This window comes from Sturnira hondurensis, unplaced genomic scaffold, assembly GCF_014824575.4.
Source record: "Sturnira hondurensis isolate 20B ecotype Veracruz unplaced genomic scaffold, ASM1482457v3 Scaffold0013931, whole genome shotgun sequence".
In the NCBI taxonomy this organism is placed as follows: domain Eukaryota; kingdom Metazoa; phylum Chordata; class Mammalia; order Chiroptera; family Phyllostomidae; genus Sturnira; species Sturnira hondurensis.
This window is the reverse complement of record NW_028086562.1, coordinates 240,668-255,304: the sequence shown is the minus strand read 5'-3', so window position 1 is coordinate 255,304 and position 14,637 is coordinate 240,668. Positions and strand designations below refer to the sequence as shown.

General features: G+C 38.5%; 1 protein-coding gene across 4 annotated transcripts in view; it reads right to left on the bottom strand.

Moving 5' to 3' along the window:
• Nucleotides 1-14,637, bottom strand: part of RERE (arginine-glutamic acid dipeptide repeats) — a 408,446-nt gene that overhangs the window by 214,906 nt on the left and 178,903 nt on the right. For all 4 annotated transcript variants that reach the window (XM_037062025.1, XM_037062026.1, XM_037062023.1 and 1 more), the window contains one exon: nt 1,579-1,649. In XM_037062025.1, coding sequence (XP_036917920.1) covers nt 1,579-1,649 — 71 coding nt within the window. The remainder of the gene's footprint in view (nt 1-1,578; nt 1,650-14,637) is intronic.

Genomic DNA, 14,637 nt, shown 5'->3' with positions numbered 1-14,637 from the left:
CAGCTACATCTTTTCCATGGTGCATTGGTCTTACACTTGGCAAGAATCACACACAGAGACAACGACTAGGAAAAGAGCAGTAGCAGCGTCACTAGCAAAAGAAAACTCTTCAGGAAACGAGGCCACCGACAGATTTTCAGATGTTAATGCAGCATCTGTAAAAAAAAATTCTTTGGAAGGAAACATTTTATAAATAGCAAAGACCTCTAAAAATGATAAAACTTTATGCTGACATAAAATCTGAATAAAAAACATTTGATTTTTAAAAGATTAAACTGCAAGGCCACCATATAAAACAACCAGGGAAATTAAAAGCAGCTTACCACAGCCAGACCTTGAAGTAAACGGCACATTTGCCTTTCTTTTAAAACAATAAGCATGCATTACTTATGCAATAATTTTTTAAGAAAAATGGCATGCAATTTTTTAACTAACTAGATCATAATACACTATATGGGTATTTTGGGTTATTAAAATGATAAAAAGAAACAAAGAAGGTACAGAGTTAAAGATCTCTTCAGGCTACTACATTCAATGCATGTCAGACACAAATATTATCAAAAGTTTCAAAGGGTTTTGGAAATAAGGACATGCACAGACACTGATAAACACCTCTACAAATTAGGATTAAGGTTTCTCTCACTTAAGACTAGACAGTAGTTCCCCACTTTCAAGTACAAGGATCCCCTTTTTAGGACCTAAATGTTTCAAAACACCCCCAAATAACAGCATTTTAATAGTACTTCACTTATCAGTTGTTTGAGGAAAATACCTAATAAACAGTGATTCTTAATTGTGTATTATCATTAAATAAGTCAACTTTTAAAAACCACAGCAGCATATGAACACACTTGAAAAGTAGCTGTACAGACACGTGAGGCACACTTATTTATTTGAGGCTGAGAACGCTTACTTGCAGACCTGTGCAAAATCTCTACAGATATCCAGGGATCCAAAGCCCCTAGTGTGGGAACCGCTGGTCTGAAAGCAAGATGCATATCATAATGGGTAACATCAATACTCATGGACTTGGGAAATTTTTTTAATGAGGAAGTATTACAGATATGCCGTCCCTGAGCCAGACTTCCTTCCCCCAACCTCCATGACTGGGAGACTCGCCAAAAAGATTCAAGATACACTCCATACTTACTAAAATATCTAAGTAAATTAATTATAGTCACCACTGAAACTAGTCTCTGGCCCATTTACATTCTTTTTTTTCCAACTCATCAAACGCCACATTAACTTTTCTTCAGGCTCTTCACAATAGCTGAGAAGAAACAAACTACTTCAGAAACTCAACAGAATCTCTGAAATTGTTGTCAAGATAGCTATGAAAAGAAGAAAACATCACACACATTATTTACAGTACAGCTTTATAACTCTAAGTGTCACAAAACGAAAAAGATAAAACCGGTGCCTGCTTTATGTGAGTGCTACAGCCACCAGGCAGCCGGCACTTGGACAGTAAACTGGGTATCGGGTCAGTAAGATGGACAAGCAACCAAGAGACAGCCAAAGGAACTGGAAAAAGAAAAGGTCCGGAGTAGAATCAACAGCACATTAAAAAATGCTTACCAGTTTGAAGTCTTGAATGCTACAGATGAAATACGGTGTGTTTGGCCTCCGACTCTCGATATACACACAGTCTTTAAAAGAAAAAGAAATTTTAAAACAATGGCATTTACCTTTAAGGGAACAAACACAGGGCCCATAAAGCCACTGCATAAATAAATAAATGACAAAGCACATACATTTTAGAGAAAAATTTTTCTGAAAGGTGATATTAAATTATAAGTAATTTTAAATTAGAGGGAAAGAGCTCTTGGGTTCTTTTTGACCACTTTCTGTTAAGTCCTCAATTATTGTTTTTAGGGTCCCTGAAGAAGAGGGAGGAGGAAATCCCATGGGATTACCCATATTCAGATTCAACTTCTGGAGTCTAAAAGGTTGCTTTTTAAAAATGACAGGTTAAGATACTTTGTTTTAAAAACGCAGTGACTTTAAGTTAAGCAGTGGTTATAAAGAAATATAAAAACTCTCCACATTACAACCTAACATCATTATAAAATGTAGGACAAGACAGTCACGGATTATTTTGCTAGCAGTTCAGAGCCGAGAAAGAGCAACACAGCGGTCCACCCCAAGTGCTAGCACACCCACTAAGAGGCAGACCATGTGGAAAGCCCTCACTGAAAGGACTTTTCTTTCCAACACACTTCTGAAAGACATTGGGATTTACATCGCCCAAAGTCACTCCAGAAAAAGAAGGAATCATTTAGGCATCGAGAATTCCCCAACTGATTTCCCCACTCAGATGTAGACTCACCAACAGAGATTCGATCCCTGTATCCATGTCAAACAGCAGCTCGAGAATGAACCGGACTAGGCTTTCAACCTCGTCCCAGAATCAAGGATGCTAAATAACCCTGCTCAACATTCAGGCAACATCCATTTAATGTACTAATCATCTTAAGATAAAAACAAGAAAAGTCTTCCCACTATGGCACATATATCTCCTCTTATCCCTAATCTGGTATTCAAGTAAAAACAGAAGAAATCCACTCCTAGGTAAAAATTATAGCTCTAATTTGCACAATTTTGGGATAACACAAGGGTCTTGATTTCTGTGTTCTAATCCCTACTGGACCCAACTACCAGTATTTCCAATCCCTAGATATCAGTTATTTACTCATTCCACTCAACCTGAACACAAATGACAGTCTATATGGCCTCTTTGTCCTATCTCATGTGCAACAATGTCATACCCAGCTACTATTCTGTGGCTTCAAAATGAACAGATCACTTCCTTAACTAATGATTTACACGTTCTTCTTAAAGCCGATGTAACAGAAAATTTTTGTACCCAATGGTCTGGTCCCAACCACACCCCATCCTCCCCTAGGCTACACTCTCCCAAAGAAATACCAACACCCCTACCTCGGTCCATGCCAAACCCACTTTATGCCTTTGTTCTACCAGCACCTGCAACCTTAGAATGAGTTGCCTCCAGCAGCAGTAATTCTCATGTCTCCTCTGTAAAGAAATGGCAACATCTCTTTTCTTTTGGTCATAAAACTGACCATTTACATTCCCTGTTTGTTCAGTCATTTGGCAGGTGGTCTGCACTGTCCACATGACTATTTTCAAGCTTTTGAGCTCAGAGAAACTTACTCACTTCAGTATTCTCTGCATCCACCAAGGACTGATGCCTGGCATTCATGTTGGTAAAACCAGACAAAACTGAAGTAAATGACAGGTGTTTAGACAATGGAAACTATGTGCAACTTTATTCTTTTTACATAAAAAAGCAGTATATATTCTTTTCAAAGTCAACACAATCCTTACTATAATCTCTCTTACTGAGCCATAAAGCAGCTATTAACATACATACATATATATATATATATATATATATAAACACTTTCCAGAAACAAAGAGAACATCCATATTCTTTCATTTCTCACTGCAAACTTACATGCAGGAAAATAATTATCTACAAGTACCCTTGGATGTAACTGTCAGAGAAAGGAAGAAAGGAATACAGTGGTGTGTCGAGGACAACCGCTGACCTCCGCTGACCTCCCTTTGCCTAGACACATGTCTGCAGCCTTACTGGAAGCTTCCTTGCACTCCTGGCTTGAGAATCACTGCCATGAGGGCTAAGGCAGACTGAGGGAGCAGATTCTCAAATCTGACACATGGAATTAACACATTTACTTACTAATGCCTTATTACTAGATAAAAAGTCACCTCTTTCCGGTTAAAAAAGTTACCATGGCAACTCAAATTGATCCAAAGCTATAAATTCACATGAGATTCCAATGCACTAGGCTAGTACTCTATAAAATAGGTTGTTGTATCAAATGATCTATCTCTATTGGCATTCTGAAACTCATACATGAGCTCACTTCAAAACTAAGTGATAAAACTCAAGAGTTTGTTTTGCATAAATAAAATACAGAATGGTGAAGATCAGAGGGAGAAAAAACTGAAAATTTTCACGTCAATCTTGCCATCAAAATGGGAAAAATATTGTTTTTAACGGACTTCTATAATTCACTGAAAAAACTAAAAGCATGAAAAGTTATTGTAGAGTTGATGTTTTCTTTTTTACTGTGTTCAGTTACATAGTCTCACTCTTCTTTATCACTCATTACGATTAGGTTGATGAGACTAAAAGAATGTATTCTAAGAAACAATTTGGAATTTAAGTCTCATGCACACACAAAAAATCTGATGATTCCTCTTAATACTTTTCAAAACAAGGGTAAATACTCACAAGAAGTATTCCCCTCATCTCATTAATTAAGCAGCTATTTAAGGAACTAACATTATATAGATGGCTATAGTTAGCCCCAAAATAAAGTGGTTTATTTGGAAAGGGAAAGATAAGAGCCTAAGTCAAGAGCAATGTTAAAATCTCAGTTGGAATATATGCCCAGTAATCTCTTAAAGCCAAAATGATTTGCCAAGAATTTTCATGCAATTTATGAGTGCACAAATTGTCTGAAGCTGGTTTCAGTCAGCTGGATCAATGATCCTCAACCTGAAAATCCCCTGTGATCAACACAAGCACTGCAAACACCTTTTTTTAAAAAGAGCTTTTAAAAAAATTAGAAAGCTAGCAAGCAGTTCTGCAAAAACTGAGCAAAGCTGATGTGATCCACTAAGTGCATAATGCACATGCTATTATCATCGATGCCAATTATGCCAAACAACAAATGATAACTGATTTTTTCTTAATATAGGTATCTGGAAATAAAGCCATGGGTCTAGGTGAACACTTGTTCTCTAACACCTAGCCTCTGCCTGGCACTGGGTACCACAATTAAGTGACCTCAAATCCTGTATCCATGATTTTGGGCAGTGATACTTAACAGTGCCATTTCTGGCTGTTTCTCCCAACCCCAGCACAGCTTTGTGTCCAAGAATCTATTGTGTCATCTGCAAATAACAGACCAAGTGCTAAGCTACAAAAGAAAGTCAGACAAAACGTGAAGGCAGATTCTCAAGGCAAAGAAGCCCTCTCGGCTTTTTCAATGCTCAGCAGATCAGCACAAACAGAGCTGTGATTTCCACCCGGTGTGCCGCAAGCATTTTTAAAATGTGCAACACCTGACTGACTATTTAGTCAGGGGCACTGACCTCTTTTCCCTTTTTTGATTGTCGAATAAAAACATAACAGCCAATACAATAAACAGCCATCTGGTGTGAATGAATTAAAAGTATACCTATTTCTTGTCAGATCAGCAAAAAATATATTTTTGATGTGCCACAAAATTTTAGTAGTTTATGTGTACTGTAAAATGAAAAAGGTTGAAAATCACTGAAATAGAGTGGGGGGGGGAGGAGAGGGTAAGGAGGGGATAAATGGTGATGGAAAGAAACTTGATTTGGAGAGGTAAACATACAACACAATATAGAAATGATATATTATAAAATTATACCCCTGAAATCTATGTAATTTTATTAACCAATGTCACCCCAATAAATTCAATAAAAAATACAATTGAAACCATTTTAAATAATAACAAAGAAAAAAACTGCTGAAATAGAGGAAGAGCACAGCCTTCTCAAGGGTAAAAAACCACAGCCTGAAGCGTCAGGCAGTTTGTCATCCTGAAACACAAAGAACCCGTCAGCATCTTTGCTGGCAGCCTGCCTCCCAGAGCATGGTGGACATGTACTTCAGCCACTAATGGAGTAAGCAGCGCTGGGGGCCTGCATTCCAGCTGTGGTCAGGCAGTGCTCAGCCACAGCGCTGTCTATTAAAGAATTTCCCTCCCCAATTAGTGACTTGCTGCCTGTTCCTCTTTGAAATACCTTCTCATCCCTTTGCAAAGCATTGCAGTGCTGCTCCAATATAATTTTCAATAGGAAACCTCTACTACTGATAAAGAACCCACACGAACAAAGGCCCTCTCACAAACCAATCGCACATAGTGGGCTGGGCAGCACAATGGTGGGCCTGGAGGATGACCTGCAGGACTGCTCTGCTCTTCCGCTTTCCATTTCTCTCACAAAGATCCCTCCACCCTGGACACTGAACCATTCAATGAGTAACAGCAGGTTGGCCTAACATTGCAGAACAGAAACTACATAGGTATCTCACTAGCTAAACGGGATGTTTCCAAATATTCAACATACAAAAAACGAAGTGTATGTGTGTATGTGCACACACTAGAAACAACACTGAATCCTGAAACCCGAATCCCAACCCATGCATCTGCACGCCTCTGGGAGAGGCCTCTTCTCCAGGTGCCCCATTGGGACGACAGTCAAACCCATTACCCCTCCTCACCTCAGAAAACAATGTGCTGCATCCTGCATAACAGTCATTCAAAAACTATACAAAGAACAAATAAATTGAACCAAAATGCAAAAACAGAAAGAAGTTATACAAGATCCTAGCAAGAAAGTTGCTATGCTCTATCAATACAAACATAAAAAAATGCTATTTTCTCATAAATACATACATTTTTTAAAGATTTTATTTTCTATTTTATCTTTAGAGGGGAAGGGAAGGAGGGAGAGAAATATCAATGTATGGTTGCCTCTTGTGTGTCCCCTGCCGGGAACTGGCCTGCAACCCAGGTATGAGCCCTGACTGGGAACCGAAACGCAGTTGTTTGGTTTGCAGGCCCACGCTCAATCCACTGAGCTACACCAGCCAGGGCTCATAAATATATTTTTAAGAAATAACTCAATTGCAGGCCAGCCCACTTTTAGTTTTCTGCTAGATTCTTTTGTGGGGCAGGGATACTCACACTGTGTGTGAATAATGGAGAACTTAAAAGGGAAAAAGAAACAAAAATTGAGAAAACAGCAATTCAGTAAGTAAAATCTGTCCTTTCCCTTATCCTGTGTTTTGGCCTTGAAAACCCTCACCAAACTGGCTGGTAACATCTTAAAGATTCTAAACTCAGTGGAAAAGAGATCTCAGGTAACATATGAGAGGGGACCCCCCCCAAATAAAAACAGAACTTACTTATTAAGAATTGTGTATTTATCTTTACATGTTTAAACTTCCATTTGGAAGGTACTCTCCATTTGATGCAATATATCTATCAAGACATTTTTTTCAAAAGTTTTTGAACTTGTTGATTTTGATGCCTTCTAGTGGTTCTGCTGTTTTTTGTTTCATCTCTTCCACATCAGCAAAACCTTTCCCTTTGAGGGCTTTGTTTTTTAATCCAGGGAAACCAAGTAAAGTCACTAAGGGCAGAATGTAGAGGGTAGGACACAGGGTCATACCATTTGGGGTCAAAAACTACTGAATGCTCAGCAGTGTGGGCAGGTGCACTCAGAAATCACCCATCATGAAACGGGCAAATGCACTGAAAGGAAAGAGTCTTCCAAAAAAGTTCACTGAAGCCAAATGCAGCCTCTCACAACAATGCCGGCTGGTGCACTGATACAGACAGGTTCCACAACACTCACCTAGCAGGGGGAGCCTGTATTACAAAGGGCCCACCCTCCAAAAGATATGTAATTCTGGTTTTGGGAGGGGTTCTGACCTTTTAAAATTCCATGAAAATTCAATTCCACAATACTAGATACTTTTACCTAAAAAATGATCTGTCTTTATCCTCATGGCTAACAGGAAATTATTATTCTAACAGGGAATTAAATTATGAGAAAGACCAAGTGTGTAGGGCAGGGGGGAGCAGGTCATAAGAACCAGATTCTGTTTATATTTCCCACATAGTGGGCTGGGCAGCACAATGGTGGGCCTGGAGGATGACCTGCAGGACTGCTCTGCTCTTCTAGGAGACAGAAAAATCTCCCAACGTGTCAAAAGCTGAAAGACTGCTCCAAGACTACCTTCCTAACTTGAAGTGATGCCGATATTTTGGAAGAACTGCTACAGCAAGCCCCCCCAAATTAATCACCTGCTACATGGACTTGAGACTCTGTGAAACATGAAAAAGCAAGATCATCCTGCCAACAGCAGCAATCTTACTACTGATGCTGATACGCTAAAAGTCAGCCATGGTTTGATACTTGTATTATACTCTCACCACCACATTTTATTTTGAAAATGTTCCTTAAAGAGCTCTCCCTGTAACTACACTGAATCCTTATTTTGAAAAAAGATTCTAACCAGCTTAACATACAAACTCCATTACGTGGTGTGGATCTCTCTTGTATTTCTAACTACTGTATTTGTATAGAGCTCACGTACTACAAGAAAACACAGGGATCCAAAGGGCAGGCAGAATCTATTTTAAAAATCAGTGATGGCCATTTGCCCAGTGAAGCAAAGTGTCTTGGGCATTAGCGACACGGGTGGTGGGGAGAGGATGCGCGGCTGCTCTCACCACCAATGGTGCCCACTCTAATGCTTCCTACCTGCCTTCCTGGTGCTTGAGAAGGAGACAAGACCCTACCCTCAATTTAGTGAACTCTACCAAAAAATACATAAATTCTGCTACAGAGTCCCTGTTAAGAAGGTGATGACTACTAATGGAAATGCTGATGGGTCCTTAAGACAAAGATTACCACTGGAACATGAGTGGAATGTATACATTTAGGAAATCAATGTGGAGACAATTCAAACAGTTCCAAGAACACTATGCCCCACATTCATAGAAAAAAATCACCAGGGGCAGGTAGGCTGGAGTGCAGATTCTTCTCTCCCCAAACGGCTGACAAGAAGCAAATTGCTAGCCTGGTCTGGTGTCACAGCCTGCAGAGCAGATTTCAAGCAACAGTCCTTGCTCCTTTTCAGAAAACAATGCCTGGAGAGCCTGTGCTTCACAATAAACGCTTCAACCAATTTGCCGTGCTTGCTGGAAATACACAGGAGAATTCAAAATGCCTGCCTATAATTCTTATTCGGCAAATGACTTTATTATAAACTGGTATCATAGTGAATCCATTTTCTTTACAGGTTTTCTGCTACTGTTTAATGGACTGTCAGTATAATTTAGATTTCATCTATTTAAACTCATTCAAGCCTGGCTCTGGATTGTACAGTAAATGGAACATATTTCTATTCAATGAAATTAATGACAGTTAATTTTAGTCTGCAGTTCTCTATTTTGTAAAAGCAACTGTTCCACAGTTTAAGCATCAGGCTACAAAATTTGCATGCCAATTACTTTTTTGTACATAAGCATACGTATTTTGAAAGTCTTCCTTGTAAGACTAACGTATATGTTCATCTAATATTTCTTTCCATTAAAGTATTTACTATCAACTTTCCAGAGTTAAGACTTAAATTATAACTAAAAGCAGGGGAAATGAAAGTTAATTGTCAGTCTGAACAGAGAGATGCTCAATTATTATGGGGTTTTCAAGCAAGTAAAACTAAAGGATAAAACTTTCTGCCATATATATATATATATGTATATATATATATTACTATTAAATGATTTCCTCATATATATATCTAATCATTCACAAAGCAAACACTGAGTGAAATTTATTGAACATACCATTTGGATTTAGACATACAATCAAGGAAGACAGCACATATGAATAAACACTGTACTGAAAAACTTCTAAGACTGGTACTCTGTTTACCAGAAATTTACTCCTGGGTTTTATTTACCAAACACTACAATAATCCCATGAATCATTTTTCTTCTTGCATGATTAGATCAGTCTTTCAACAAAGCATTCACACAGCTGTGAAAGAAATGTTTAAAGGAGAAAAGGGAATGGGAAAAAAGCATCTTAAGAGAAACTTACCAAATCAAGACCCAAATAATAATAATAAGGAAACCATGCAGAATTTGCTATCCCCAAACTATACCCACCAGGGTCATAGACTGACAGATTGCAATTCACACAAAAATAAGGTAGTAAAGGAGAACCCCAAGCTAGCCTTTCCATTCTTTTTATCAGCCTGATAGTCTGTATCTGCCCAGCTGGTTTCTGATTCTCCTATTAGGCATACTCCAATCACACCTCCTCCCATCCACGGCCTCATGCTGTTGCCTCTGTTAGAGATGCTCTTCCCCTACCTGGACCTACTGCAATTCTGTCCAACTTCCAGGATGCAAATCAAGGTTTCTGTGGTCCTCATGTCTTCCTCAATGTCACAAAGTTACAATCTGTCTTATTCAGTTGGTATTTGCCCACTCACTGCCTGTTACTAACACAGAATGTTACTTGAATGAGTATAATTTCTCCCCATAAAATGAAGACTCAAGGACTAGAATCCTATTTTATATCTTGCTCTATACCTCACCCCCACAAAAAACAATGCACAAAGTTATACACATAGAAGATTGTGCTTTTATGTTATCAGCTGATTAATAAAACATTACTAATACTATAGGGGACATCTAATATACCTCATTAAATTCAACTATCTTATTCCAAGCCCATTACAGTTTCAATGGGCTTTAAGTTTAATCGTTTGCTTTAATTTATGGAAATTTCTAATGACAAGTGAAACTTGTTCTATGACTCTCTTACTCTACTCACACCTCTTCCTTCCAGCCCTCCTTAAATTATTATTGTTTTCATTTGGGCTTCTTTTGCTGTAGTAACTACTGCTTGGTCAGGTATTTCTTTTAACATTAAAATCAAAGACTAAAGACATTTTAAGAATAATTAAAAATATTTAGTCACTCACATGACTGAATAAATATTAAAATCTCAGATTTTCATTACAGATCTTGAGCCAACTATGAATTAAAAGTGCCATTTTGTAAGTATTTGCAGGTATTTGGGGGGAAAAACAACAATTCCACCTACACGACTACTTCCAATTATCTATCTCCTTAGGATTCTACATGTAGTTATTTTGCTATATAACAGACACATCATTCTCCGGCTAAAAAGCATCAGGGCAGGAGGTAGGTGGGATCTTGTCTGGTACTCCGCCACCCACCTGTCACTTTTACAATAAAAATTAGCAAAGATCTGGAAAGGCAGCAGTACCTGAAGTGTCTAAATGTCTCAATTTCTAAATGAGAGCAGCGATTTCATTTATTGTTTGGGTCACAAGCAGCTCTGGGTGCTTTCCACACGAAACTGAGCCCAACACACACGCCAACAAATGAGTGCAACTGCTCTGGGCCAACAAATGAGTGCAACTGCTCTGGGCCAACGTAACACTCGGTGGGAGTTCTGCTTTCTGGTACATGTTGTGAACATCTTCTGAGACAAAATGCATCAGACTTGGTGGGGAGGTGGAATTATGATTTCTCCATTTAAGTGAAAAGGTAACAGACAAATCTCGTCAAGATTACATTAGAGCTAAAAAATTAAGATACATACATTCTACAAGGAACAAAATCATACACTCACAAAACATTCCCACACAAACTTATGGGCACCACCTATGTGCCAGCTAAGTGCTAGAGATAATGAATATAAAAATATTGTTCTTCCCTCGACAAGTTCACCATCTAATAATATTAGAGTCAGGCACGAAAACAAACCATAAGTCTTCAATACTTTCATTTGTACAATGCTCGGTTTTTTAGTCTCTATAACAGAGACTGCTAGCACAGCACAATATTCATTCTCCCCTTTTTCCTTAGTAACAGAATATGACATTTAGCAGGGTCTAAATATGGCATTTAGCAGGGTCTATGGTGGCCCTCAGACAGAAGACCACATTTCCCAGGCCCCTTACAGCTGCCTTGGTCATGTGACTGACTGTGGTCATGGATTAGGAGTAGGCATAATATTTCAACTTCTGGAAATTGAATCTGGAAATGAAGAGGCCCCATGCTTCTGTAGCCTTCCTGTTAGCCTGAAGGCAAATGTATGGGCTAGAGGTGGAGCACGAGGTGGAGCGCAAGATGAGGATGGGAATGGAAGCCACACACAACGAAATAAAGAGCTTTGCTGCTGAAGAACTGGGCCACGAGTTTACTGAGTCACCATTTAAGTATCTTCAAATTACTTTAAAATGGGGAAAAACAGTTAAAACTACATTCAGGAACTGAGTGACACCAGAAAAATAATTTGGAGAATATATTCTGATATTTTTTAAATAGAGAAAGGGAGATGCCTAGCAAGAGTATAAAAAACAGAACATGAAGATCTTGATTTAGAAAGACTAAAATATTTTGATTAGGGGCGTGCAGGGTGGAGGGGAATGGGGGGGATGTGACAACTGTAATGGCATAATCAATAATAAAATATATTTAAAAAATATTCTGGCCCTGGCAGGTGTAGCTCAGTGGATTGAGCACGGGCCTGTGAAGCCAAGGGTCGCCGGTTCGATTCCCAGTCAGGGCGCATGCCTTGGTTGCAGGCCAGGTCCCCAGTAGGGGACACATGAGAGGCAACCACACACTGATGTTTCTCTTCCTCTCTTTCTCCTTCCCTCCCCTCTCTCTAAAAATAAATAAATAAAATATTTTAAAAAATAAAAACAATTTTGATTAGCTAGTTGGAGTAGGAATCAACAACTACCACCAAGTACAGCACTGCAGAACAAAGTGTACAACTGCCTCCCTGAAGACACTTCACAGCTAAGTCAGGTGCCCAGGGTGACTCTATCCCAAGGTTTACAAGTAGGAATCAGGGATGGTTGGTAACTTCCCTGCAAACTGATGAGCATTTTGTGTGGAGGACAGGCTGACGGGGTCTGCTGGCACTGCGCAGGCTCCCCTGTCTTGTCCACTTCTATATGTATTTGATTTTAGGACTTCAGAGAGATCATGTGGCTGCTTCTCCAATACAAATTCAGGGACCACTGACAACCAAATTTTCCAGAACATTATATCATTTATAAAAGTTAAAGCTGGCCACAATTCATATTATACTAAGTCCTCAGAATATATTCCATATTTTACTTCACACTAGAAAGAAGACATTCTCTGTAATATGCTACAGCTTTATCTCTTCCTTTCCACACCATTAACTGTGGATAAAAAACAGAGTACACAAAGGTGTCCAACCCATTCTCTGAGGTGAAGATTTACTATCCAAAGATAATGCAAAGTCTCTTGTTCTACCTAAAGAACATTTCTCCCATTTCAAAACCACAAATTCAGCCACTTGCAGAGGCGAGACTCCTAGGGTACACCCAAGTTAGTTAGAACTGTAATGGCAATACATTAAAATTCTTTAGGACTCCAGACATACCCTTTAATTCAGCAACTCCACTCCTGAAGAAAGCAAACAGAAATGAATAGGTGTCCGCCACTGTGGTTTATAATGGAGATGATCTGAAAAGAGCCTAAACTCTGTGAGACACATTATGGTATCTATCCATTAATGTGGGAATGCCTACTGTTTTTTGTGTCGTGGATGCCTTCATCAATCTATACATCCATTCTCTAAATGAATGCGTAAATAAATGTGTGTTTTGGATTTGTAAAACCATGTGCTGAATACTTACCACGATAAAAAAAGGCAAAATAACCTAGATGCTTCTTTATTGATTCATACAATAAAATTTACTAGAGGTTATTCCCTTAATAACCTTCATAATTTCAAAGTTGTAATAAACATAAACATTATTTCAAGATGTTTTTCTCTACCTTAAGTAATTATAAGAATATTTCTAATTTATATTGGTGTTACAGGTACTACCAACATTACTATGGCTGATTGCCTACTTTCACAATTGAAGCAAATGCTGAGGGTCATTTGAAAGGTAATGAATTAGTGAAAACAGAGAAGTAATTTTCACCCACCCAAGTTCAGTCAGGGATTCTATTCAGGTTCCAGTAGGTTGATCATGGACCCCAGGTTAAGAATTCCAGTATTAATGGCATACTAAGCAGCAATAATGATTCACATTTATAATTACTGACATGACAATAAATTCAAAACAGAAATGTTAAGTTACCAAACAACACACATACACACTCATGGTTACAAAATTGTGAGTAGCATGACACCATATATGTCTACAAAGGCAGTGACCATACAACAAAAATATGAACAGCAGTTTAGTGGTTTTAACGTTTAAATTTTGCTTACCTGACACTATAATTTTTTAAATGTACTATTTGTTCATCAAAAGAATAAACATAAGAGGGAAAACATGGGGGAGAAATAAAAGAAAGGCCTATTACGGAATATTATAGATGCAATCATAGGGCAAATGCAAAAAGCAACAGGTGAATTCAGGGAAGAGAACATAAAAATAGACCACCTGTGATTACAGAAGTTGGATTATAGAAAGAACAGTGAAGACGGAGTTGGAAATCCATACGTCATTGTAGCAGATGCCAGAGCACTGAGCATCCTATCAGCTAGGAAATAATACAAGTAAAACATATGACAAAACTGATGGTCTCTACAAACAACCAGCTTCTACCAATCACAATCTGAATGCCAAATGCAATTTTTTAAAAGACTATACTCTACAATGCCAAAGATCTATTTTTTGGACAGTTGCTGCAGACTTCAAAGCATTCTACTTTGCCAGAAAGATAATCCGGGTTTTTCGCTCCCTCAAAAAATCTCCTAGATAGGACAGAGAATAAGCTGGAAATTAAGTCTCTATGTCTAGCCTATTACCTGAGGTAACAAAATCCCTTGTAAAAAAGAAGCAGAATATCCCCAAGACTGAATGTTGTTAGAGTTAATTCTTGAATGCAAACTCCATGCAAACACAACTTTTCAGTTAAGCTGTTCTAACAACATAAAAATACAACATGCCAGGGGAGGCCTTCTTGTGACATTTCCCTCCCCTCCACTAAAGGGAAA